At 51.2% G+C, this 27572-nt stretch overlaps 1 protein-coding gene across 12 annotated transcripts in view; it reads left to right on the forward strand.

Moving 5' to 3' along the window:
• Positions 1-27572, forward strand: part of EP400 (E1A binding protein p400) — a 128388-nt gene that overhangs the window by 90113 nt on the left and 10703 nt on the right. For 9 of the 12 annotated variants that reach the window (XM_032270874.1, XM_032270883.1, XM_032270876.1 and 6 more), the window contains 18 exons: positions 3111-3269; positions 3456-3539; positions 3918-4052; positions 4420-4464; positions 4549-4702; positions 5002-5243; positions 5398-5571; positions 9061-9197; positions 9337-9393; positions 11147-11225; positions 11343-11597; positions 12960-13005; positions 13085-13194; positions 20672-20885; positions 21024-21232; positions 23057-23275; positions 25475-25670; positions 26060-26184. In XM_032270874.1, coding sequence (XP_032126765.1) covers positions 3111-3269; positions 3456-3539; positions 3918-4052; positions 4420-4464; positions 4549-4702; positions 5002-5243; positions 5398-5571; positions 9061-9197; positions 9337-9393; positions 11147-11225; positions 11343-11597; positions 12960-13005; positions 13085-13194; positions 20672-20885; positions 21024-21232; positions 23057-23275; positions 25475-25670; positions 26060-26184 — 2640 coding nt within the window. The remainder of the gene's footprint in view (positions 1-3110; positions 3270-3455; positions 3540-3917; positions 4053-4419; positions 4465-4548; positions 4703-5001; positions 5244-5397; positions 5572-9060; positions 9198-9336; positions 9394-11146; positions 11226-11342; positions 11598-12959; positions 13006-13084; positions 13195-20671; positions 20886-21023; positions 21233-23056; positions 23276-25474; positions 25671-26059; positions 26185-27572) is intronic. The other 3 variants (XM_032270875.1, XM_032270882.1, XM_032270886.1) reach the window with 3 other exon arrangements.

Below are 27572 nucleotides of genomic sequence, written 5' to 3' on the forward strand. Positions count from 1 at the left end.
GGGGGAGAGGGGGCTGTTGCGGGCCGGGACGTGGGGGAGAGGGGGCTCTGGCGGGCCGGGACGTGGGGGAGAGGGGGCTGTGGCGGGCCATGACGTAGGGGAGAGGGGGCTGTTGCGGGCCGGGAAGTGGGGGAGGGGGGCTGTTGCAGTCTGTTCCCGGGATTGTTGTTAGGCCAGCCACCATGGAAGACAGCAGGGAGGCTCCTTCCAGATCATCTAGCAATCCCACTGCTGGGTGTTTATCCACTGGGTTGAAATTAGCGCGTGGAAGAGGTGAGCACACCCTCGTGCCCTTCGCGGCACTGTTCCAGCAGCCAGGACACGGGATCAACCCAGGTGTGCCTCAGCAGTTCTGGAGAGTTTCCATCTTGGCCTTGTTGTTCCCCAGCAGCACAGTATTCCAACACGCAGATTCTTTTGAAACGTAGTTGTTGATTGCCTTACTGTGTGTCAGGCACTGTTGTAAGCAGTGGGGATACAGGAGAAAGTTTCACCTTTCATGAAGCTGTTATTCTAGTAAGGAGAGAGGCAGAAACCACACTAGTGAGTAAAGTGTGTAGCTTATTTTCAGGAGAAGGTGTGAAGTGCCGAGACCAGGGGAGAATTCGTGGCCACCACAGCAGACAGGTCGGTGTGGCTGAGGGGTAGGGAGGGTGTGACCGGGGGGCCTGACTGAAGGGAGCCCTCGGAAGGATTTGAGTCGAGCTGTGGTGAGGTCGCTCTGAGTCCTATGTTGAGACTCAGTTGTAGCACGGCGGGGGTGTCCTGGGGACCAGTTAAGAGGCCCAGAGCAGTAACACCAGTGAGCAGGGCTGGGGAGGACAGCTGGGGGATGTGAGGGGCAGCAGGGCATCTTTGGAAGGTAGAGCCGGCAGGACTCGCTGCAGTGGGTGTGCGAGGAGGGCAGCTGCTCCTCAGTGGCTGACTGGCCCTTGGAGCCAGAGAGGTAGGTTAGCCTCGCCTTTCGCCAGCAGAGCACGCTGCGCTCGGACCTGCCGCACGGGACTGTGGCTTGCTTTTCCGTACTTTCTTTGGCTATAAGATTGTTGTGTCAGTGGCAACACTCATCAGAAGATTTGTGCCTGAAAAATGGTTCTAACAAAAGTCCTTGTTGACATAGAAAAGCATACAGAAAAGTGTGCACATCACAAAGATTCCAGCTGGAGAAGTGTTCATTCAGTCAGTAGACGCACCTAGTAGCCAGCATCTGGAGGAGGAGGATGCCGCTGGCTCCTCAGAAGGCCTGTCCCCCAGCGGTGCTGCCTCCTGTGCGTTTGGACAGCACTGCCTGCTCCTGCACTTTCTTTATGTGGAGTGCTCTCCTTCGGGTCTGGCTTCTTGTGCGTAGCAGTCGTTAACGCCTCTTCGCTGTCGAGTTCTGTGTGAGTACACTGCAGCTTCTCAGAGCTGCGGCTGGTGGCCATGGTGGGCTTGTTTATCTGAGTTGTGCTCCTGTGGATGGTTTTACCCATTCCTTTAATAAGCACGCATGTGCAGTTCAGGCTGTATATGCTTGACTGCAGTAGGTACTGTGGCTGTGCCGGGGATGCCCGTGCTGTGGGGCTGCTGGGGTGGTGGTGTGGAGGAGGCAGATTGCTGTCCTTTCACGGCAGCTGCGGGCGGATGCAGGCTCGTCTCATTGTGGTTTAATTTGTAGTTTTGTTGTTGACTGATGAGTTTGAGTGCCTCTTCATATGTTTACTGGCAGTTTGGATACTTTTTAAAGAAATGCTAAGAGCTTTCTCAATTTTTTTTTAATTGGGTTATCTTTTTTTTTTTTTTTTTTTTTTTTTTAAAGGATGGAGTCACTCATTGCCCAGGCTGCAGTGCAGTGACGTGATCTTGGCTCACTGCAACTTCTGCCTCCTAGGTTGAAGTGATTCTCCTGCTTCAGCCTCCCAAGTAGCTGGGATTACAGGTGCACACCACCGTACCTGGCTAATTTTTGTATTTTTAGTAGAGATGTAGAGATAGGGTTTCACTATCTTGGCCAGGCTGGTCTTGAATCTCTGACCTCAGGTGATCTGCCTCCCTTGGCCTCCCAAAGTGCTGGGATTACAGGCGTGAGCCACCGCACCCAGCCAGTTGTCTCTATTTCTTAATGACTTGTTGGAGTTCTTTATTCCGGATAAAAGGCTTTTGTTGGATACACATGACATATCTTTCCCATTCTATGGTTTGCCTTTTTAAACGCTGTGTGCTGATGAGAAGTTCCTACTTCTGACACCATCCAGGGCCCATGTCCCCTGTCTTTATAGTTGGTGCTTTTTGTGCTCTTCTGAGGAGATTCCCTGCCATCCTGAAGGCTACCACGCACCCTCCCCTTATTTCTTCTACATGTTGCATTGTTTTATGTTTGCTGTCTAGGTGCACCCCTAGTCTGGCAATAACTTCTGTGTATAGCGTCAGGGTAGCATTGTATAACTTTGTGGGTTTTCCAGATTGCCCTCGAGCAGATTGTACCAGTTTCCAGTTTATATCTTCTAATTAAAAAGCATACCTCCGTCTCAGGTGTCTTTTGCCTACATCTGCTGGTAACTATCAGATGTGTGTTCTGGCTGTTTCGGCAGATGAACAGGAGCAGCTCTTCACCCTGCATGTCTTGCACTATGATAAAGCTGTTTTGTACTGTGTTTCTAGTTACCCATGCTGCATTTCGCTGTGGACTTTCTCTGCCCGTCCATCTACTGTCTGTTTCCTGGACAGCAGCCCCTGTCCTGTTGTGTCTGTCGGGAGCTGCAGGCAGTGGTGTGCAGTGGGTCTGAGATGGAGCCTTCTGGGCCTTTCTTGGTCTGGGAGCTTCACTGGCCCTGGGCACCCTGGCCTGCTTTGTCTTTGTCAGTTCTCAGCAATTCCGTGGGGCCTGCCTATCCAAGTCAGTACTAAGATGAGGAAGGCCCAGGAGGTTTCCCTCTTCATTTTTTATATTCCCTAAGTACTTTATCATTTGCACCTGTAAGAGGACCTCAAGGAAGGAGTGGGTTGCCTTTATGGAGACTGGCTGATTACAGTGCAGGCATCTCCGTTCACTTTACATAGGATAGCTCTTTTTCAAACTACCCTCATTTTTAAAAGTCTATCAAGGCAATCTAAACATAGACTTTCCTTAGGCCCTCAAGAGTATTGAGTATCTGGAGGAGGATGCCCAGAAGTCCGCAGAGGAAGGGGTGCTGGGACCACACGCTGATGCTCTGTCGTCGGACTCTGAGAACTGGCGATGTGATGACGAACCGTCACAGCTAGAGGAACTGGCGGACTTCATGGAGCAGGTTTGGGCGTGTTTTCCTTCATAACTAAATATTTTAAAATTTGACGCTTCTATGAAATATTTATGGTTTACTTCAACCAAGAAAAATCACTTTTTTGATTCAAGTGTTGGTGAGTGGGTTGTATAAGGAACTTCAATTTTATTAGCTTGCTATTAACCCTATTCAAAAAATATATTTTTGGAACAGCTTACACCAATTGAAAAATATGCTTTAAATTACCTGGAATTATTTCATACTTCCATTGAGCAAGAAAAAGAGAAAAACAGTGAGGTAAGAGAATCAACTTTGGTCAGTAAAAAAAAATCTCAGTATTTTCAGAGTTAAATTTGATTTGAAATAAATGTGACTTCATTAAATGAAAGTCACAAAAGGCACCAGTATGGAAACTAGCTTAAAATGAAGAGTCTTGAGAAGCCCTTAGGGACAGTGCCGCCTGTTTTCCCCTCCTAGGGACCGTGGCGCCTGTGCTCCCCTCAGTGTCTTTGATTTGATTTGCAGCAGGCTGCTGCTTGTGGGGTGACGGATTGCAGGGCAGTATGTGTAGAGAACCTGTGGCTCTGAGACAGCAGGGAGACCTGGAACGGGGACTCGGGGGCTGTTCTGAGCTGTGCTTCTGATACTGAAAGTGCCTGCTGCTCTCCCCATCAGGATGCAGTGTTGGCTGCAGTGAGGGCGTGGGAGTCATGGAACCTGAAGACCCTGCAGGAGCGGGAGGCCCGGCTGCGGCTGGAGCAGGAGGAGGCGGAGCTCCTGACCTACACACGCGAGGATGCCTACAGCATGGTACCCGGCCCGGGGCCCTCTTGCCCTCCTGCCGAGGGGCACTTGTTCAGCCTTGTTTGGCTTATTCAAAGTCTGTGTGCACTGACATGAGAAAGCCTAGGAGTTTTTACCCCCTCATACCAAAACAAACTCGTTCATGTTCTCAAAGCATCATTTTCTTAAAAATTGACACTTTAAGATTGTCAGTTAGATACTTTTCCTTGATTTACATTGCCAGGTCTGAGTAAAACACATTTATAAGTCTTACGAATAGTCATGTCAATCAGACTTATTTGGAAGACTTAATAAGTATGAAGCTAAATGGGTTACGGCTTATAACATGAAACTGATACTTAGTGGAAGTTAAAGTTTGCCGTGTTCCCTCCAGGAGTATGTCTGCGAAGATGCCGATGGACAGACGGAAGTCATGCCGGTGAGTGCTGCCCTCTGTCTTTGGGTCTGCATGGGCAGTTTGCTGTGAATTCCACGTCTCATGGGCCTTCCCTTCTCCTTGCAGCTCTGGACCCCGCCCACGCCGCCACAGGATGACAGTGACATCTACCTTGACTCGGTCATGTGTCTCATGTATGAAGCCACTCCCATCCCGGAGGCTAAGCTGCCTCCCGTGTATGTGAGGAAGGAGCGGAAGCGGCACAAAACAGACCCCTCAGGTGTGCACCTGCAGGTTGTCGCATGACCTGGGTGACGCTGGCCTGCGGAGTCCCCGCACGTCAGCCACTTTCTGCTGTCTGCTTCAGGGCAAGTGATAATCACAGGCTGCACAGGTTGTGTTTGCGTTTCGTTCTAATTGACTGTGAAGGCCCAAGAGCGGTACTGCCTTTGGCAGATGCTTTCTGTGGCCTCTTTGCCCGGGAACCTCCAGACTTGCCCGACTGTTTGCTTTGTGTTTTGCCCGCCACTGTGGAATTCCCTGGTTTACTGTCTTGCTGAAGACGGCCTCTCTGCTCAGCTGCAGGCAGGAAGAAGAAGCAGCGTCACGGGGAGGCGGTCGTCCCTCCTCGCTCCCTGTTTGACCGAGCAACACCAGGCCTGCTGAAAATTCGCAGAGAGGGCAAGGAGCAGAAGAAGAATATTCTGCTGAAACAGCAGGCGCCATTCGCCAAGCCTCTGCCGACGTTTGCCAAACCCACAGCCGAGCCTGGTCAAGACAACCCCGAGTGGCTCATCAGTGAGGACTGGGCGCTTCTGCAGGTGAGTGGGCGTGGTCTTCGTGCCAGCAGTCATGACTGGTCATTTTTCTCCCCCACGTCTGCTCATCTAACTCAATACGAGGGAATTTGGCAGGAGGGAAGACCTTCTGACTTAGTGTGTATTCACCTGTTTTACCTGAAACCTTGTTCTCTAGGCTGTAAAGCAGTTACTGGAGCTGCCTTTGAACCTTACAATTGTGTCCCCTGCTCACACACCTAACTGGGATCTTGTCAGTGACGTCGTTAACTCCTGTAGCCGAATCTACCGCTCTTCCAAACAGTGCCGAAATCGCTATGAGAACGTCATCATTCCACGAGAGGAGGGGAAGGTGAGCACGGTCTCATTTGTCCTCCAAGGAGAACACGGGCAGGTGCGGTGGCCTTAGCCTGCAGTGTCGGCTCCAGTCTGCTCTTCACTGACTGGGCTTCTTCGTCCCTGTGAGTCTGTGTTGAAAGTCCATCTCCTCAGGCTCCTGGTGGACCCAGCGAGGTCAGATGTCTACACCATGCCTTGCCTGTGGCATGAGCAGTGCTGGAGGTGTTCACGTGGTGCTCGCTGGGATCGTGCCTGGTGTTGGCAGCAGGCCTCATACCTGATGTTTTATCTGATACCAACATTTGCACTGCCATGGTCATTTCTAAGATGGTGAGGGTGTCATCCGAATACTTGGTCATGTGTATATCCATTTTCAAGGAGGTTTTGGATGAATGAAAAGATAAGACCTCTCACTTTGTTTTGTCCATGGCTGACTTAAAAAAAAAAGTTGGTTACTATTACTTCTGCTATTTTGGTGCCAAATAACTAGCTTGCTGCAATATTTTGACGAGTATAATGTTCTCTGTTTCAGGGTTAACTATAAGTATTGCAAGTGTTATTTTTTTTTTTGAGACAGAGTTTCACTCTTGCTACCCAGGCTGGAGTGCAATGGTGCAATCTCGGCTCACCGCAACCTCCGCCTCCTGGGTTCAGGCAATTCTCCTGCCTCAGCCTCCTGAGTAGCTGGGATTACAGGCACGCACCCTATGCCCAGCTAATGTTTTGTATTTTTTTTTAGTAGAGACGGGGTTTCACCATGTTGACCAGGATGGTCTCGATCTCTTGACCTCGTGATCCACCTGCCTCAGCCTCCCAAAGTGCTGGGATTACAGGCGTGAGCCACCGCGCCTGGCTGCAAGTGTTATTTACATATAGTATAGTCAAATCACTGGTCTTTCATGTAAAAAGTCAGCTGTGTGGTTATAGCTTGTCTGCAGAAGAGGCGAGGTGGCTGGTCAGTAACATGCAGGCGTGCGCTCCCTCTAGCTGAGTCACCCCTCCCTGTTCTGTATCTGGCTTTCTTCAGGCACCTCCTTCTTGCTGCTTGGCTGCCTTTCTGTCCTCAGGACAGCATCCAGAGCCCCCGCTCCAGCAGCCTCCGCATGCTCTGCTGTGCTCGCGTTGCTGGTATCCACACCCCTTGGGGGACATGCTGCCTCACTTCCAGGACAGATGTCCTGCTGGCCTGTAGGGACCACCACCTTTCAGTTCACCTCATGGAGCCCATCCAAACAGGAGCTGTGGGCGCATCTTCTGGCATGGGACGGGGTGGGGCAGATACCATAGAGGCAAGCGTTCTGCACTTTTATCATATTCACCCTTTTGTTTCTAATTTGTGAGAATTACATTCTCTCTATAGGAGCCAGATCCATCCTCAGGATGCGAGCGTCACACTTCGTGTATTTCTGTACCCACGCTTTCAGTCATCTTTGTTTTCATTTTTATAAAAATACTTATCTCAAACTGTTGGTTGGTTTGTTTTTGTTGAACATAGAAAAGCAAGTTTTCTTTGTAATACCCCCTCGTGGTGCCTTCACCGAAAAGACTTCCTGGAATGTTGCATTAGGTTTCTGTGTTTTGGAAGCCTTTATAATAATGGCCATTACCTTATGGAAAAAAGTAAAGCTAAAGTCGTTTTTTCTCTTATAGCTGATGTATGAAGCTAATCCAAAGAAGAAGGCAAAAATGTTTATAAGGTGTGGGGGTGGTTTTTTTTTTTTGAGACGAAGTTTTGTTGTTGGAGTTCAGTGGCATGATCTCGGCTCACTGCAACCCCTGCCTCCCGGGTTCAAGTGATTCTCTTGCCTCAGCCTCCGAAGTAGCTGGGATTACAGGTGCCTGCCACCACGCCTGGCTAATTTTTGGATTTTTAGTGGAGATGGGATTTCACCATGATGGCCGGGCTGGTCTCGAACTCCTGACCTCAGGTAATCCACTCACCTCAGCCTCCCAAAGTTCTGGGATTATAGGCCTGAGCCTATAACCCAGCCGAGGTGATGTTCTGAATAAGTTGGAGCACTTTGTTAAGAGCCTGTGCAGGAAAGCATGGAGTAAGATTCAGTCTTAACCTGTATTTTAGGAATCAACAGAAATCTGAGACCTAGAATTTTCTCCAGAGCCTTTCATTCTGTATGTAAAGGATGTGCCTCTTTGCATTAGAGGACCCTATGGTGACTTGCCAAGCCCCCTACAAGAGCCTCCATGTCCCTCACACCCTGTGGAAGCCTGTGATAGTGACAGTGGTCGGATGTGTGTGTGAGTGGGACAGCCCCACCTCTCAGAGCCTGCGGGGCTCCAGTGTACCATGTGGGTAGGGGCATTCATGCCAGTTAGAACCTGCACAGCAGCTCCGTTTCCAGACACACAGTCTTTCCGCCTCTGGCCTGGCTCAGCTTACCTGTCCAGCGTCATGTGTGATAGGCCTTGCCTTACTCTTACGCACCCCTTCTCCCTGCTTCCCCTGCTTCCTCTTAGGCTGACAGACAGGAGGAGATGCTTCCCTATATAGTACAGTGTTCGGAAGCAGACTGACGTGAAGTGGCCTTGCATGTTGATTTCTAGTTCTGGTTGTCCTTGGTGCTGCCTTCAGAATTTAGGGTGTTCCTCTAACAGTGGAGGATACATGTGCACACAGACATGTATGTGTGTGCACGCGCAGACACACCCGTACCCGGGCCTGTACTGCTGTGGCATGTGAGAGTCTTGGTTTTCGCCTTGGCATGCTCTCTTTGACGCCTGTTCATGAGAATGACCAGAGTTTAGAGGAGCACGGGGGAAGAGGCCTGGGTGAGGAAGGAGGTGCTTGAGTTCTGGTCTTGACTTTTCGCTGCCTCTGTGACCTTGACCTTGCACAGACAGCATCCCTGGGATGGTGGTTCACTTCACAGAATAAGGAGTTGCTTTAAAATTCTGCAGGGTGCTAAGATGTCTTGGGGGCAAGCAGCCCACATTTTAGTGACCCATTGTTTAGCTGTGTGATTTATGAAGGAAAGACTGCCAGGCACAAGCATGAGTAAAGACCCCCCAAAAATGTACTTTGAGACACCATTGGGCGTGCGCCAGCTTCGCTATCCACCATGGACAGAGGACAGTGGTGTCCAGGGCGGTCTGCACTGCCACTTGGTGTTAGCAGGTGAAGACTCACAGCCTGCTCCACATGGTCACCTGCCATGTGACCTTGGGCACTTTGCACACCTGCTTTGTTCCCTCAGCCCACAATGGAGACCTCCCTTTTTGGGTGATTATGGGGCTTATGTGAGAAAACACCCGGAAAGAGTTAGCATGGGCTGGGGAGTGTCATAGCAGTCTGCAGGGACAGCCACTTCATGCTGCTGCTGTCGGGTCAGACTTGGACTTGGAAAGAAGGACTCAGAAAAGGAAGTCTGTGTCCAGCCGTGGCGAGTTCAGCTTCCGGCTTTTCCCACCCAGTGAGCCCTGTGTCTAGTGCTAACATCTGTCCATGCTGCCTCATTTGGATGTACTCTCGTCAATTTCGTTTCAGAGTAAAAACAACCGTCCTCTCCGTACAAGCCAGATCTATGCCCAGGATGAGAATGCCACACACACCCAGCTGTACACGAGCCACTTTGACTTAATGAAAATGACCGCGGGCAAGAGGAGCCCCCCAATCAAACCTCTGTATGTTTCCCAAGTGCGCGTGTTACGTTAATTATGACTGAGTAGATTGTGTGAAGCTTGGTTTTGATGTGTTTTTAACATACTCTTCTTCAGATGTTTTCTTTGTTTAGTAATTGCGGTCTCACCATCTGTACTGCAGGCTTGGCATGAATCCCTTTCAGAAGAACCCCAAGCACGCGTCTGTGTTAGCAGAAAGGTATTTCTCTATTTGTGACACATTTGTTACTCTTGGGAAGGATTTCCTTCCAGTGTCATCTGAGTTGAGTGAGTTCAGCAAATCGTTATGCACTTAGCATATTCAGGCATCAGCTGGACATGGCATCTCACAGAGCCCGAGGGAGAGACAGCACTTCTCCTGCTGTGGGCTGGGACATGCATGGGACGGCCCCTGCCCTATCTCTGTGTTACAGGGATTGTCCCTGCCAGCCCTTGGTGGGGAAAGATGCTGAGAGACGTGATGAGTGTGCCAGGGCTGTGTGGTCCACTACAAGGGGCTTTCTTCCTCGCGCCCTGCCTCGCAGGCACTGATTTTGTTAGCCATGTCTTTTTTTTTGAGGCAGAGTCTTGCTCTGTTGCCCAGGCTGGAGGGCAGTGGCGCGATCTCAGCTCACTGCAACCCTCACCTCCCGGGTTCAAGCAATTCTCCTGCCTCAGCTTTTCGAGTTGCTGGGACTACAGGCACCTGCCACCACGATCAGCTGATTTTTCTATTTTCTTTTTAGTGGAGATGGGTTTTACCAGGTTGGTCTTGAACTCCTGACCTCAGGTGATCTGCCCGCCTCAGCCTCCCAAAGTGTTGGGATTACAGGCGTGAGCCAGTGGGCCCATCCCAGCCATGTCTTAAGAACATGTCACGCTTAGGGGTGTGTGAACTTCCCTGAAGTTCTACAGGGGAAATGCCAAGAGGAATGGATGGATGGGTAGATGCCAGAAAGTCCATGGGATGAGACTCGGATGACAGAACCCCAGAGTGGAACCCTAGTGCCAGGCAAGTGGGTATCTGCAGTGTTTCTGACCATTTGACTCTTCTCATAAAACATTGGAAAGGAGATCTGCCCAGATGAAACGGTGTGCGTCTGGTTTAGGCACTGCTGGCACACAGTGGCAGTTTGATGCTTCCTCATTCTGTGGCCCCCTTTCCACACAGTGGCAGAGCGGTCCTTGTCAGAGGGTGTCAGCTTAGAGCCCATCTCCCAGGACTCCCTTCTGCCCATGCTCTGCAGTTGCCTGGGCCTGACTTTTGGCACCAGGGTGCTTTAAGAGTGTGCTGGCAACCGTGCGCCAGGCTTCACTGACCGCCCTCCATTTTCAGAGCACACTGTTGAGAGTTGCACCCCTGCCCTGCTGTTTTCCTTCATAGCAGGCAGTATGTCTTCAGACCTACTGCACATTTTACCTGTTGGTTTTCTGATGGGAGCGCTGGGGTCACTGGGACTCTAGTGCCTGGAAGCCCAGACCAGGCATTTGATTCATGTTGTCAATTAAATGAAGAGTGCATTCACCAAACTAATATTTATTGACCTGGTGCGAGCCTGCACGGTGTGGACGCTGGGCACTCCGTGGGGAGTGAGAAGCGCAGTCCCGCCCTCCTTTACCTCACTGGAAATGAACTCGAGGGTGTCCTCACAGCAGGGGTAGATGGTGATTTTCCAGAGTACAGTGCAGACACATGAGGCGGGCTGTGGGTGTGCAGGCTGCTGCAGGTATGCTGGGGATACCAGACATGTGCTTCTCCCAGAGAGTGGGCGAGCTCGGCCTCAGGAGGAAGAGGACTCGGTGCCAGGCTGAGGACGGGGTCCAGGCGGCTTCATCTCCTGCAGGGCACGCTGGGCGCCTGGCTTCATGTCCTCATCTCTTGAGCTGCCTTGGCATGCGACAGCATGGGTATCTAGGGCACTTGTCCACCTTAAAATTTGCCTATGTTTTCAACCTTTGCATCTGTCTTTCAGTGGAATCAACTATGACAAGCCGCTGCCTCCCATCCAGGTCGCATCTCTCCGTGCAGAGCGAATCGCAAAAGAGAAAAAGGTAGCGGTCTGGGCCCTTCTGCTTGAGTGGGAAGATGTGGTGGCTGGGACCTCATCTGGGGGGTGTGCAGGCTGGGTTCGCCCCTCCAGTGGCTCCTCTTCCTTCCCGGCCTCTCAGGCTCTGGCTGATCAGCAGAAGGCACAGCAGCCGGCCGTGGCCCAGCCGCCCCCGCCCCAGCCGCAGCCGCCACCACCCCCGCAGCAGCCGCCGCCGCCACTGCCACAACCACAGGCAGCGGGCAGCCAGCCGTCAGCAGGGCCGCCAGCTGTCCAGCCCCAACCCCAGCCGCAGCCCCAGACCCAGCCACAGCCTGTGCAGGTGTCAGCGAAGGCACAGCCCGCAATCACGACGGGGGGCGGTGCCGCCGTGCTGGTGAGCAGGGGCCTCCCCACGGGCTTCCTCTCCACGGGAAGTCACCCACGCCCGCACTTGCTTCAAGTGCTTTTTGTTAAAACAGAGACTTGGTGCCACATTTCCAGCCTGTAGGCCTTCCTCTGAAGAAATGGGAAAAGGCCAGTTGAGACTGACAGGAAGTGTGTGTTTGCATCCAGATTCTGCCATTTCTGTCCTCCAGGGCTTTTGTGGGCTTAGTGGTTTTACGGGATGTGGCAGGTAGAGGTGGCCCCTTTTAGTGGAGGTGACTGGGAAGTTTGGAATTGCCTGGTTTTGTAAAGCATACCCATGACACATCACCTCTGTACTTCCTACACACGTAGAGCAGGTCCTGCCTGTGCTGGCGTGTCCCGAAAGCAGGGCCCTATGTGCTCACCCACACACATCAGTCTTCAATGCCCGTTGTAGAAAAGCTGTAAAGCGCACAAGGGGCAGAGAGAAAAGAAAGGCAGGGTGAGGACCTGCAGACTGCGGCCACGCACCCCACGCTCTGTGCATCTCTGAACTGTGTGCGTCCGTGTGCCACACAGACACTGAAATCACATGCTCAGAATCACACCTGCAGAGAACAGGAGCTGTGTCACATTCGGGAAACCCACACTTTGGACTACCAGGCAGGCGTAAAGATATTTTTGTGACGTGGAACCATTTCCTGCCATAGTTTTTAAAAATTGTTTGCTGTAGTGGAATTTTTATATGTACTTGGGCAACTTCATTCCTCATTTATTCGAAAGATACCTCTGTGAAGACTACCTGGTGCGAGCTGGGCGAGATGGGCAGTGCCCACGCGCTGGAGCTGCGTCCCACAGGGGAGGGAGGCAGCTAAAGAGATCATTTTAAATACTCTCGGGAGGGAGTCAGGGTGGCACAGGGCAGGACTGGCTTGTTAGAAACACCTTTCTGAGGAGTTGGCATTTGAGCTAAGGCCTGAATGACAAGGAGTCGATCGGGAGAAGAGCAAAAACAGCAAGTACAGAGGCCCCGAGCGTGGCTGATATGGGGGCCAGAAAGGTTAGTGTGGCTGGACTCGTGGTGAGGGACAGAGGGTGGATGCGGAGTGGAGGGACAGAGTAGCGGAGGGACAGCGGGGTGGCGGTGGAGGGACCCTGCGGTGCGGCTGGAGGGACCGTGGGGTGGGGGTGCAGGGACAGTGGGGTAGCAGTTGGAGGCACAGCCAGTTGGAATGAGCTGGGGAGGCTGGGACGGGGGCCAGAGGCAGCCTGGGCGGTTGTGTGGACGTGGTGGAGTTTGGATTTGATTCTGAGTAAGTGGGAGCCTTTGGAAAGTTTATGCAGGGGAGAGCCTGACATGAAATTCAAGTGAATTTTCTTTTTTAAATAGGCAGGAACCATTAAAACCTCAGTTACTGGGACAAGCATACCCACTGGTAAGACAAATACAGAAATGCTGAAGCGTGGACTCGGTTTCTCCTGGCGCTGTTGCCTCACTCCCGCCCGTCTCCGCAGGCACCGTGAGTGGAAATGTGATCGTGAACACCATCGCAGGGGTCCCAGCCGCCACCTTCCAGTCCATCAACAAGCGCCTGGCGTCGCCAGTGGCTCCCGGGGCCTTGACCGTGAGTTGCCCTCCATCTGGCTCATGCACCATGACTGTATTCTGGGGAAGTTATTCACTTGTCTGTTAATTTTTCTTCTTTTTAAGTATTCCATTGGTTAAAAAAGTATTGTCGAGTTTGAATTTCATAAAATAAGTAGATTAGTATGTCAGTTTCAGAAACATTCAGCTGTTTGGGGGATGGTTTCCATTTTGTCTGAGGGATAAAAATGAGGTAGTTGTGTGTTTGTGTGTGTGTAGGGGTGTGTGTGTGTGTGTGTGTGTAGAGGTGTTTAGGATGATTTTGGATAGGAGGTACGTGGCATGTGAGGGTGCGCTGGGGTGTGTGCGTGTAGGGATGTGTGTGTTTGTAGGAGTGTTTAGGATTTTAGAGAGGAGGGAGGTGGGATGTGAGGGCGTGCTGGGGTGTGTGTGTGTGTAGGGGTGCGTGTGTGTAGGGGGTGTGTGTGTGTGTAGAGGTGTTTAGGATGATTTTGGAGAGGAGGTAGGTGGCATGTGAGGGTGCGCTGGGGCGTGTGTGTGTGTGTGTGTGTAGGGGGGGTGTGTGTGTAGGGGTGTGTGTGTGTGTGTAGGGGGGGTGTGTGTGTGTGTGTAGAGGTGTTTAGAATCATTTTAGAGAGGAAGGTGGCATGTGATGGTGTGCTGCTGATTCTGTTGCCACAGGTGCCCCCCACGTGCTTGTCACCATGCACATGTGGGGAAGCCGAGAGATGCCACCTCTTGGGGGCGTGGTTTCAGGGGAGGGAACACGGCGTCATATGAGGGTGTGGCTGGGTGTGTGCAAGGAGCAGGCAGGCATGGGAGGAGTGGGCAGTTTCTACGGAACGTGGAGACCCAGGTGTGGGAAGCGGTAGGTGCAGCCCACCCAGGCAGAGAGGAGACACCTAGGCAAAGGTGCAGAGCCGTGCGGTGCCCTCGGACCACCTGCTTCTCTTGGGTGTTTTATCATCAGAACCAAACACAAGTGAGAACAAGGAGCCCAGAATTATATCTCCATTTTCCGAATACTTAACAGACTCAGGGAAACATACCCTGAATGAGAAGAAACGACGTTTCAGAGTCAGTGCTTTGGCAAATAGAATGCAGTCTCTCTTGGATTTGGAAAAGCATCTTTCCCGTGAAGATGTCGTTGCTGTAGTAGTCTAGATGGTGGGGCATTGGCAGGATAGATGTGTAGATGATGGAGTTGGTTAGAGAGTCCAGAAATAGACCCCCCCACACATGCACATATATTTTCAGTTGACCTCAACAAAAGTGCCAAGGGAACTCAGTGGTGAACAGACTGTCTTGTCAGCAAACGGTGCTGTAACAATTGGGCAGCCATGTGCAGGACAACGAGCCCTGGCCCGAAACTCACACCGAGTATGAAAGTCACTCCAGGTGCATCACAGGCCTGCATGTAAAAGCAAAAACGACACTGTAAACCAAAACGGTCACGTTTCCAGGAGAAAGTCTTTGCTACTAAGAAAAATTAATACATTAGACTTCACTGTACTTAAGAACTTCTTCTCCTTGAGCAATATTAAGAAAACGAAAAGCATGGACTGGAAGCAAATATAAAGCTTCTTCAACTCAGTGATAAGAAAATAAACAACTTTATAAAATGGGCAGAAGATTAAGCAGTCACTTCACCAAGAAGGTAGAAGAACAAATAAATACTTGAAAAGCTGCCCAGCATCATGAGTCGTCAGGGAAATGCGGGTTTCCCAAGCACAGCGATCCATTGTGATGTGTCTAGGAGAGTGGCTTTGGAAACGAGGCTGGCAGTCACGAAGCAGCTGGGACTCTTGCACAAGCTATGGGAATGCGGAACATACAGCCACTTTCAGAAACAGTTTCATTCTTTCTTGGAAAACCAGGCATCCCCGTACCATGCATTAGGAGGTCTGCTGCTAGGCAATTCCCTAAGAGAAGTGAAAGCACCGTAATGAGAACCCTCATCACCAATTTTTATAGTGGCTTTATTCAGGATTGCCGAAAAAGGAAACAGCCTAAATGCCCTTCCACTGGTGAATGGGCTGATAAACCGTGGTACATTCATACAGCCCAGTCCTACCAAGCAATACAGAAGCATGATCCATGCTGCATTTTGCAGCTAAGTGAATGGTTTCATAAGGTTTCATATGCTATATTACTCTGCTTAAATAACATTGTAAAAATGGTAAAACTAGAGAGACGGAAAACAGATGAATGATTGCCGGGTGCTGGAGGTGCAGGAGGGGCTCAGCTACAGAGAGGAACATGAGAATGTTGGGTTGGTGCGTCATGGCAGTAGCTACATGAAGATACCGTAGGTCCATCAGAATTCATAGAACCACATACTGTACTGTCTGTAAATTATCCTTCAGTAAATCTGTTTAAAACACTGAGTAATAGAATGTAGGTACACATAGGTTTTCTAGTATGTGACTGCAAGATGATTTCCCTTTTCTTTCTGCTTTGCAGTGAAAGACTTCAGGCTTAGTCACTGCAGTAGGCAGCGGAAGCTGTTAGGCCTAGGAACATCCCACTGTTTCTGTGAGGCACCAAGCCAGAATCACTGCATTTAGTGTTTTATTTTGAAAAAGACCTGCTTCTTTGTGGCATTTTAAAATGTAGAGAATTTTGTTCACGACATATTTTTGAGTGGCTCTTGATGGACAGGCGCCCTTCCTGGCACTGTGGGCATAGTGCTGTGGCTCCAGGACACGGGGCACTTTCACCAGGCTCTTGGAGTTCTGTGGCTGGAACACGAGAGAGGTTCAGATAGCAGTGAAGAGCTTGCTGGTGATTTGACTTGGGGGACTCAGAGAAGGCTTTCAGGAGAAGGCGGTGTTGGCTTCAAGAGGACAGGCAGTGCGTCATCCACAGAAGTGGCCCTTCTGAAGGCAGGGCTGGTCATGTGAGCAGAGGGTCGGGGGAAGGGAAGGTGTCCATGGAGAATGGCGCGTTGTTCTATTTGGAACACAAAGGATATTGTGAGAATATCCTTTTTGAATGGAACACAAGGGATATGTGAAAGAAATAGCGGTTCCCTGCCTTTAAAAGGTTTTTATTGCGTGGCTACTGTGTGCTTGGCACTTTGTAATATTGAGGCTAGATTGTATTGGGGTTTGGATGTTGGGCTAAAGACTGTGGGTTTTATTTACCAGGCAGTGGGGAACGCTTAGCGGTCTTAGAGCAGAGAGATGTTCTAAAAAAATTAATGCGATGCTACATCTGCAGAATTGATTAGAGCAGAAGAGGCTAGGAAGAAAATGATTTCTTCTTCTTCCTCTCCCTCTTCCTCTTCTCTCCTCCCCCCTCCTTCCCCCTCCCCTTCCGCTCCTCCTCCCCTTCCCCCTCCCCTCCCCCTCCCACTCCCCCTCCCACTCCCCCTTCCCCTCCCCTTCCCCCTCCCCTCCCGCTCCTCCTCCCCTTCCCTCTTCCCCAGACAGCATCTTGCTGTTGCTCAGGATGGAGTGCAGTGGTGCAGTCACAGCTCACTGCAGCCTCACACTCATAGGCTTAAGCAATCCTCCTGCCTCGGCTTCCTGAGTAGTTGGGATGAGAAAACTGTTTAAGTAGTCCAGAAAAGGACAACTTCTGCTTCTGGTAAAAAGGTGAGTTATTTTTATGCCACCTCTTAATGAAAAGAACTAAAGTTATTGGATAGGTTTTATCAGGCCCAAAGCTGAGGGAGGGAAGAAAGTCAGAGACAGAAACAGGATTCGTTGAAGTTATGTTTGCCTTGAAAATAAATTTCAGCTAGTGGGATGAGGGAACTCAGGTCCAATGCTGGGCCAAGGTGGCGGAGAGTCTAAAAAGGAACTATTGATACATCGAGGTAGGGCCCCCAGGTGGCTAAACCCTTAGGCCAAGGGTGAACCAGAAGCAGATGCATCTGCCCTTGGCCTTCAGGGGTCGAAAGGAGAGTTGCCCTTGGATTGAGCCAAGGAGCCCGGTGGGGACTGTCTTCGAGAGGCTGAAGCCCTGGCTCAGCTCTGCGGTCAGTTTGCACCTCAAGCTGATGCTACCTTCAAAGTGTCTCCCAAACTCCCTCACATCAAGTGAAGTAGACCTGGGTGGGCATGTTCCCGTGCAGCTGACCCCCAGGAGCAAACACGGACTCTCTCGGGAGGATTGTGCTTTCTTGACTTCTGAGAATCTCCACCAGTAGTTTTCTAGTATAATACAGTACAGCACAACACAACTAAACACAGAAGGAAACAAGGCATTGTGAGTAAGAATCAGCAGAGCAGCAGATAGGCCTGTAAAGACGTACGATGTTGGGATTGTCAGGCTTAGATGATAAAAGTTACGTTCTCAGGCCGGGCGTGGTGGCTCACTCCTGTAATCCCAGTGCTTTGGGAGGCCGAGGCGGGCAGATCACACGGTCAGGAGATTGAGACCATCCTGGCTAACACGGTGAAACCTGACCTCTACTAAAAATACAAAAAAAATAAGCCAGGGGTGGTGACGCGTGTCTGTAGTCCCAGCTACTCAGGAGGCTGAGAGAGGAAAATTGCTTGAACCCGGGAGGCAAAGGTTACAGTGAGCCGATATTGCACCACTGCACTCCAGCCTGGGCAACAAAGCAAGACTCCGTCTCAAAAAAAAAAAAGAAAAAATTATGCTTTCCCCTTCTCCGCCCCCTCTAGTGGGGTGAGAGGTCAGCTGAGAGACTGTCTGCTGGGTGGACAATGGCGGGGCTCTGGGTCCTGACAGCATGGCTGGTCACTGCCGGACGGCGTGGGCGGTGGCCGCAGTAGCAGCTGATGCAGACCCTGAAGTATTACTGTGTCTGTTATGGTGATCTGTGATCAGTGATCTTCGATATTCTTACTATGGGGTTTCGCCACGTTGCCCAGGCTGATTTCAAACTCCTGAGCTCAAGTGATCCACCTGCCTCGGCCTCCCAGAGTGCTAGGTTTACAGGCATTGAGCCACCACATGCAGCCAAGAAAGTGGTTTCTTGTTATGGAATCTACTAATGGTGGAGGATGCTGTGAACATTGACATAATGACAAAAAAGAATTTATAATATTACATCAACTTAGTTGATAAAGCAGCGGCAGGCTTTGGGAGGATTGATTCCAATTTTGAAAGACGTTCTATTGTGATAAAATAGTATCAAAACAGTATCACATGCTACGGAGAATCTTTCATGAGAGGAAATCAATGCAGCAAACTTCATTGTTGTCTTATTTTAAGAAATTGCCACAGCCATCCCAACCTTCAGTAACCACCACCCTTACCGGTCAGCAGCTGTCAACATCAAGGCAGGACCCTCCACCAGGAGAACGATTATGACTTGCTGAAGGATCAGATGATTGTTAGCATTTTTGAGCAAACATTAATTGTTTTGACAGTAATTGATTGGAACTGAACCTGCAGAATCTGTAAGACATGTCCAAATAGGGGATTGCTTCTTGGCCTTTTGGCTGAGATCCAGTGTACAGATAGGGAAAGGAAGGAATCAATAGTGCCTTTTGAAGGGTAGCCATGCAAGGCCACTATTGCATGATTGTGTTTCTATGCAGTCTCCAGAATAGACTGATTCATGAAGATGGAAAGTAGGTTAGTGGTTGCCCAGGGCCTACAGGAGAGGGAATGGTAGTGACTGTGTGCACAGTTAAGGGGCGTCTTTTTGGGGTAATAAAAAATGTCCTGTAATCAGGAACCATCATTGGCTCCATGCTTTGTGAATATACTAAAAACCACTCAGTTGTATACTTTTTTAAAAGGGTTAATTTTATAGTATGTGAATTACATCTTAACTAAAAAATAAAAGAATGACTTACATAATTTAAAAAAAAGAATTATGCTTTCTATTTTAAAGAAATAAAAGAGAAGATAGAGAATATCTGTAGTCAGGAAACTATACTGATAACATGGAGAACTTTTAGAAAAGTCCAAGTACCAAAATTGGGTGGGGGAAACCCAAGCTTATGAATGGGCTTAACATCACACAATTGAGGAGAAAAATTAGTGAAGTGGAGGTGAAATCAGAAGACATCCTCCATGCCACATGGGGTGACAAGATGAACACATGGAAGATGTAGTGACAGGTCTAATAGGCGGCTACTGACTGCCAGAAAATGGAGCAGAGACAATGTTTGAAGATGGAATCATTTTCCAGGCCTTATAATAAGACTGATGCATATATGCAGAGAGTCTCATACCAGTCAAGGATGAGAAAAGGAATCCACACCTGCATAATGCCAGTGACCAAGAGGCCTTTTGAGCAGCCATAGGACAAGGCAGACCGCCTTCAGCGGTGGAGCGGTGCACTCGCCAGCAGCAGCAGTAAGGCTGGGTGTCATCGGGCCAGTGAAAGAAAGTCGCCGCCAGCCTGGGGCTCTGCATCTCTTGGAAATATCTTAAAGAACAGCAGGAAAATAAAGACATTTACTGAATGATAGGCTTTAAGCAGAAGGAAGGTGTGCTCAGCGGGAAGTGGTGACAAGATAGACTCGTGGGTGAACGCAGGAGCTCGGTGGGTTAGGAAGAGGAAATGAATACCCAGGATAAGAACGTCAGAGCTGGGGAGGGGCCGAGGGGCTGACCTGTGCACACATCTTGTTACTGTCCAGGAGGAGCAGGGACTCTTTAGGCTTGGGCAGGTATCTGTGGTCATTCCAGAGGAACCACCGGAAGAGCCAGAGCAGAGTAAGTTGCTCCCAACCGTGGCGGGGGACATTGGTGAGGAGAGTCATCTGAGAGGAGGCAAGGAAGGAGATGGAAAGAAACATACAGTAGCTGGGGTGAACGGAAAACGTGGAGTATCGTGCTCGATTCATGCAGAAGCAGTGAGGCGTAAAAGGATCAAGGCAGACCGAAGTACACTGCACGTCGGAACCAAGGGAGTGGGCAGAGGTCAGCTGGAGGGACACTGCAGAGGTGGCACTGTTGGTTCGTCTTCCAGCTCATGGCGGGGTGAGGAAGGGCGGTGGGGCGAGGTGGGATGGAGTGAGTGGGCCACTCTGGCTGCCACTTCTGCCTATGGGCCAGAGGGGACTGCAGGAGACAGTGCACATGCTCTGAATTCTAGGCAGGATGAAGGTAAGATGCCACAAGACCCCAAGCACATGGCGAGAGACTCAGAGCTGTGGTTTCGGCACAGATGGGGACAGCGGTAGAGAGCTAGGGCCGTGGGCTGTGTGTTTATGGGCAGCATGGGTGCCTCAAGGACAGTCGTTACGTTCCTGGGGTCTGAGAGCTCTTTGTGCAGAGAGGGAGGGACAAGACAGCCATCATAGGTGCACGGGAGTGTCGTCATCTGAAACGTGTTTCTGTGGGTGATGTGATCTGCTGTCAGAAAACGTTGCTCTGTAACTCCAGGCACTTGCTTTTGAATTTGCACATGAAATCAGTAGTCATCAAAAGACTGAGCTGTAGCGTGTGTTTCACTTGCTTCGCCTCTGGAGTTGGGTGCTCTTGTCTTCCTTGCTCTGAGTGTGAACAGCCCTGAGTGCCAAGTGAAATGTTTGATGAGGTCCTCTGTTTGCCTTTTCTAGACACCGGGAGGCTCTGCTCCCGCCCAGGTGGTGCATACCCAGCCCCCGCCACGGGCAGTCGGCTCCCCAGCCACGGCGACCCCTGACCTGGTGTCCATGGCAACGACTCAGGGTGTTCGAGCGGTCACTTCTGTGACAGCCTCGGCTGTGGTCACTACCAACCTGACCCCAGTGCAGACCCAGGCGCGATCTTTGGTGCCTCAGGTGTCCCAAGGTAAAGCCATGCTGGGAGCTCCCTCTGCCACGTGTCCGCTCTGGAGCGTGTGAGGGCTCAGCTGCTGCTTGCTGAGAATGAGGATCTGAAGGTGGGCGAGTATCCCTGTCGAGACCTAACAAGCAAACCTCTTCATAGCCACAGGAGTTCAGCTCCCTGGAAAAACCATCACACCTGCACATTTCCAGCTTCTCAGGCATCAGCAGCAACAACAGCAGCAGCAACAGCAGCAACAGCAGCAGCAGCAGCAGCAGCAGCAACAGACGACCTCTCAGGTGCAAGTTCCACAGATCCAGGGCCAGGCTCAGTCCCCAGCACAGATCAAGGCTGTGGGCAAGCTGACGCCGGTGAGCATTTCCCAGAGGACTGCTAACATGGGTGCCTTGTGGTCAGCCCCGCGCCTGTGAGATGGTGCCTGCTTGCATGGTGCAGTCCAGAGTGTATTTTGCAAAAGTCCAGCACTGCCTTTTTGTAGGACGTGTGCTTCGTTTTATTGACCTAAGACTTCCCGTGTCATAACGCTTTGATCATGCCTTAGAGGAGCATCTTACAGCACATTCCGAGCACTTTGGAGGCGTTAATGCCCAGCATGCAAATGTGTCTTCCTGCATAGGCGTCTGGTGCCTGGTGTTCAGCATCGATCTCTAGAGAGGACTAGGGGGCCTACTTGGTTTGGTTCTCGACCAGGGAAAGTGCTGGTGAGAAGGTATTGCTCAGCAGTTTTGGGAGAGCAGGCGAGGGACGCTGGGTTTGTGTCGGTGTGGTTCACGTGCAGGACCGTTTCTCAAAGGTGGTCATTAGAGTACTGATGAACCTGATTTTTGCCAACCTCTGTACCAGCTTTGCTGTTCTTTATGTAAATATATTCATTTTAAAAGGAAATGCTGGGCCAGGTGCAGTGGCTCACACCTATAATCCCACCACTTTGGGAGGCCAAGGCAGGCAAATCACTCAAGGTCAGGAGTTCGAGTCTAGCCTGGCCAGCATGGAAATCCCTGTCTCTACTAAAAATAGAAAAATTAGCCAGGCGTGGTGGCAGGTGCCTGTAATCCAAGCTGAAGCCCGAGAATTGCTTGAACCTGGAAGGCAGAGGTTTCAGTGAACCGAGATCATGCCACTGCATTCCAGCCTGGGCAACAGAATGAGACTCTGTCTCAAAGGGGAAAAAAAAAAAAAAAAAAGGAAATGTTATATCCCTACCATAAATGGAAGATCATTAATACTTGTCATAAAAAGTAACCAGAAAAACATACGGAATAAAGACAAGACTATTTTGAAGTCTCAGCTCACTGTGGGCCCGCCGGAGTGCCTGATCCTAGGCCTCTCTGTGGTCTGGAAGGGAGGAGGTGGACTGCTGGAGATGCAAACTGAGCTGAGGGCCCGTCCTGGGGCTGCCAGTAGAATTTAGACATTGAGCTCATCCTGTTCCTGTCACACCGGCCGTCTCTCGAGGGCTCTGTGGCCATATGTGGCTGTGGCTGCCGCCTTGGGCAGTCCCCATCTAGCCCACTTGTGTCCTGCAGGAAGTGCCACTGGACAGTGCTAAATTAGAATACTGTGCCCAAGAATTCCTGGGCCCAGCAGAGGCAACTATCAAGGAGCCAGAACTGGGCTTTGACCCCCTGGCTCATAGCCACACAGTCACCTGCCCCGGTTCAGCCACTGAGACACCAGGGCCTTCACCATCATTCCCACCCGCTTGACTGCCGGGAGCCCTGCGTGCCAGCTGTTTGCCTGTCTCCTTCGTTCCTCACTCTGCTGTCTCCCAAATCCATTTCAAAGCTCGTTTCACGTCCGGCATTTCAAAAGAGACTTGATAGTTGTGATCAACTCAGTATAAGTTTTCTAAAAAGATTTTTTGAACTTATGTTGTAAAATAATAAGTTTGGTTGGTGCTACAGATTTAAGTTGATTTGTTTGAAATTTTGCTATGAACTCATCAGTCAAATCCGTGTTTGTAGCTTTCACGGATGAAATGCTCATTTTTAATAAATGAACACCTAAAAAATGCGGGGGGCAGATCCTGCAAGGTGGTCTGCATGCTGCACAGTAGCAAGTGTCTGCTTTGGTATTTAATGGGCAGAGGAGGGGTGGCTTAGAATCAAGATGTGTACCTAGAAAGAATGGGGCACAGTCAGCGTTGAAGAGAAAACACTTTGCTTGTATTTTAGGAACACCTCATCAAAATGCAGAAGCAGAAGCTGCAGATGCCCCCACAGCCGCCACCGCCACAGGCTCAGTCTGCGCCCCCGCAGCCAGCAGCCCAGGTGCAGGTGCAGGCCTCACAGCCCCCACAGCAGCAGAGCCCCCAGCTCACGACAGTCACGGCCCCAAGGCCTGGAGCCCTGCTGACGGGCACCACTGTGGCCAACCTCCAGGTGGCCCGGCTTGTAAGTGTCAGTTTCTGTTTGTTTTCCAAAAGCAGCCTCTTTCTGTTTTCACAGAGCTGTTGCCCTTGCTCAATTGTGTGTCACGTGTTACAGGAGTGAGTGTGAGATGGGATCTTTTCCCCGAGAACTTAGTGCCCCTCGGACAGAGGACGGGCCCCACTGCCTGTGGAGCATGAACACAGCAGCAGCTCCCAGAGCCCATCCAGGCGTCAGCAAGCTTCTCAGGGCCTGGACTGTGGGTGGGGGAGGAGAGTGAGGGGAGCGAGATGCAGCCGGCATGGTGTCCTGTGCTGCTGAGAGAGCAGGCAGGGACCAGGTGGCCATCTCCAAACCTGCTCTCAGGTGACCACTGTAGGTGGGGAGAGCATTTGGAGATTTCAGAAGGGACTAGCATCAGGTGCAAGTGCTGTCTGGGAAGATAGGCACTCAGCAGTCGCCACCGTCCCGGGGCAGGCAGCATCCCTGCAGGGTGACTGGAGCTCAGCTAGGGGTGCTGGTGACAGCTGTCCTGATAGAGCCTCCCCCTGAGTCAGACTTTTCCCTTCGTTCTCTTGTGTCTTTCAAGAGACACAGTGCCCAGCACTCACGGGCTGTCCTGAAGCAGGGATAACGCTCTTACTGTCAGCTCCATTTTGCAGTTAAGAAACTGAGGCATATAGGCTTAAGTTCCCACCCAAATTCCGCAACAGTCAGCTGCACTTGAGCTAGGATTTGGGGACCCAGGTGCCCAGGCTCAGCCATGTGAGTACTGGACCCCCACTTGGGGTCTTCCCAGGGAGGGGCTCACACTCCACAGTAGGGTGAGTAGAAGTAGATGAAAAACTGTAGAAGGGTGCGTGGTTCGTTTTTGGTGCCATGTTCACAGAAATGCAGACTCAGTGACAAGAGTGCTAATACCTAGTGGTGGCCAGGGCACGAGGGACTTTATGGACAGGAATCAGTGGCCTGTTTTTGGGAGAGGATTTTGATAATGAAGCTATAAAAATGTACAAGCTTATTTAACTGAACACTCCTCTTATGTCCTAGAAAAGTAACAGAACATGTACAAAGTGATGAATAAACAAGTTAGTTTGTTTCATGAATGTCAGAGGAAATTAAATGTCCATTACTAAGAATTTCATTGAGTAAATTATATAGCATCCAAACAATGGACTATTAGGCAACTTTGAAAGCGATTTTTGTAAAGAAGAGAAACATTTCAAAATACTTATAATTCATGTCATTTTTGCATTCATGGTGAGCCACACAGATACGAACAGTGGCTAAAGGCTAAATACCAGTTTTAGCATTCACATGTGGGTAGTTAGAGGAATTTGGGTAATTTTTACTTTGTATTTTCTTAGGTAATCTTAGTCTTTTTTTTTTTTTTGAGATGGAGTTTCACCCTGTCACCCAAGCTGGAGTGCAGTGGCGCAGTCTTGGCTCACCACAGCCTCACCTTCCCAGGCTCAAGTGATTCTTCTGCCCTGGCCTCCCAAGTAGCTGGGATTACAGGCATGCATCACCACGCCCAGCTAATTTTGTGTTTTTGGTAGAGACGGGGTTTCTCCATGTTGGTCAGGCTGGTCTCAAGCTCCTGACCTCAAGTGCTCCAACTTCTTCAGCCTCCCAAAGTGCTGGGATTACAGGTGTGAGTCACTGCACCCTGCAGTAATCTTAGGCTCTATACACGTAAAAATAGAATTATTTCCATTTACCATTTTTAAAATGGTAATTTAAGGGAAAATGTGCTTGGTGGCAGTGTCGTTGATGGTAGGAGGGCAGCATGCCTGGTGGGCTTCAGACGGGAGGTGGTGGTCGTAATTTTGAAGTGAGGGATGGGGCTGATGTTCAGTGGCCACTGAAGGAACAGGAATTGAAGGCTTCTGTGGGAACTGTGGCAGGATGCGGTCACTGTTGAGGTGCAGGAGATGGAGGGGAGTGAAGGGGATATCCCGCAACGTCACTGACATCTGGGTGCAGCAGCACGTGTGCTGAGCCTGCAGGTCTTGCAGGAGCTTCAGAGGCACGGGCTGACCTGCGACTCCACATTTCCCTGTGGCGTGTACATCACTTGGTTTTCCTTTAATGTCACGGCTACTTTCAACTTTGTTAATCTTTGTAAATTCTCTCATGGCATGACCTTTTGTGGATACGTATTTGGAAAGACATACCATGTCCTGAATTTCTCTGGACTCTCCCATTATTTCTGCTGTTTAGACCCGGGTTCCCACTTCTCAGCTGCAGGCGCAAGGGCAGATGCCGACCCAGACACCCCAGCCGGCTCAGGTGGCCTTGGCGAAGCCTCCGGTGGTGTCCGTCCCAGCAGCCGTGGTCTCCTCACCGGGAGTCACCACCCTGCCCATGAACGTCGCGGGGATCAGCGTGGCGATTGGGCAGCCACAGAAGGCCGCAGGTGCCAGCCCCAGCACACCCTCCCCTCCTGGGCTCGAGCCCTGTTTCTCAAGCCTTTCTGGTGGCAGTGGTTGCCAGCAGGCTGTGTCCTTTCCTCACACCCACCCACCTGAGCGTGCCACCACATGTTCTCGCACAGGTGTACCTTGACGCTTTCCAGGCACGAGGCTTGGTCCTCGGTTGAACTCTTGACATTCTAAAATTTCTGTCTTTATTTAAATGTAATGTGTGAACCCGGAAACGTTTTAATGTAGTGAAGGGAAGGCTTACTTGTCTCCATAGAGTTTCATAGTTCGTTATTTTCTGTAGAGCTGAGTCGGTGGGAACAGAGCTTGGCATGAGCCTCCAGCTTTTTCCCAGTGTGCTAAGCGGCTTGCTTGCTGCCTGCAGGACAGACAGTGGTGGCCCAGCCCGTGCATGTGCAGCAACTGCTGAAGCTGAAGCAGCAGGCCGTCCAGCAGCAGAAGGCCATCCAGCCCCAGGCCACCCAGGGCCCGGCAGCCGTCCAGCAGAAGGTACCAGGGCTGGGGAATTCTCACCTCTGGGTCTGCGCCGAGCCAGGGCTGGCTGCCGGAGGAGAGGGTCCTGAGCAGACAAGGCACCATGTTGCGGTCCAGTCTTCTCAGACGGTGGCTTCGAGGGCTGGAGGTGCAAGTGTGGTCATCCCTGTTGGTTTTTCCTTCCTTTTAAAAGTGGACACGGTGTGTGGTGTGCCAAATGAGGCTGAGGTCTTGGTAGGGGAGTGAAGGGGGTATGGTCTGTGAGGATGGCTGGGTGCTAGGTAAGAAGCCTACATGGCATTGGGATGGACACAGGGGGTGCAGTTGCATGATGGGGGCCAGAGGGCTCAGGGAAGCAGGTGCAGCTCACACCACAGGACCCACCTGCACTCCTAATGGAGGACAGGGACACCGCATAGTCTGGATCCCAGACAGAGAATGCGGCCTCTGTGCACGTTGGTGGGGGAAAGGGGAGAATACACGCCAGGGCCCGACATGGATGAGAGCGCAGCAGGGCACCGGGCTCCAAGGGCATCTGCGGGCTCGGCCAGCTCTCTGAGACGACACCCGTGCCTCTCGGCAGCCAGTGCTGTGTTTGACGGCATGAGGGACACGCAGTGGTGAGACAGCTCTGCCTCCAGAGACTTCTGCTCATGGTGGCTCATCGGTGGTACCCAGCCCAAGTCCCAGGCTCCAGATGGCCGGTGTGGGCCTTCAGACCCCACGCTCTGATGGGAAGTCACGTGGCTGTGCAGGGAGCCACTGGGCCTTTCGTCCCTGTTCCCTGCACTGTGCTGGTCCCCTGCAGGCACCTGGTGTTTATCCTCAGGACAGAGGATGTTGCTTGGAGGAAACAGGCTCAGAGAAAAGGACTTGTCCAGATCACAGGGCCAGTAAAAGGCAGCTGGCTGACTCCAGTAGGCTCAGGGTCCTGTGTGCCACCCACATGGACACTGGCTGTGCTCTGAGCCGCTGCCACCTCCTACAGAAGATCAGTGCTCAGGGACCCTGGGAGTGAAGCCCTGCTGGTTGCAAGCAGTGGCGTGCTTTGTGGGGAGCTGGAAGCAGAGCTGTCCTTTGGAACCCAGCAGGAGAGGGAGTGAGCAATGAGGGGACACAAGGCCAGGAGGCACAGGGTATCTGGGTAATGCCACCAGCTCTGGCGTGGCCGGATCCTGAAGACCAGCCTGCATCCCCGCTCAGCATGGCTGCTGCAGGGAGGTGTGTGTCCTTCGGGTCAGGATGGTCATCTGAGTTTACCTCTGGGGGAAGGAGGCAGTACTGGGACTCACCTCCCAGGTCTGATCAGCAGCCCCTGGGCACGTCATGGTGGGCTGTGGGCAGACGTGGCCATGCTGATGTGCAGGCAGGCGTGGTCCCTCAGGCTTAATCTGTGCTTCAGG

This window comes from Sapajus apella, unplaced genomic scaffold (assembly GCF_009761245.1).
Source record: "Sapajus apella isolate SASKATOON/1434 unplaced genomic scaffold, GSC_monkey_1.0 scaffold218, whole genome shotgun sequence".
In the NCBI taxonomy this organism is placed as follows: Eukaryota; Metazoa; Chordata; class Mammalia; order Primates; family Cebidae; genus Sapajus; species Sapajus apella.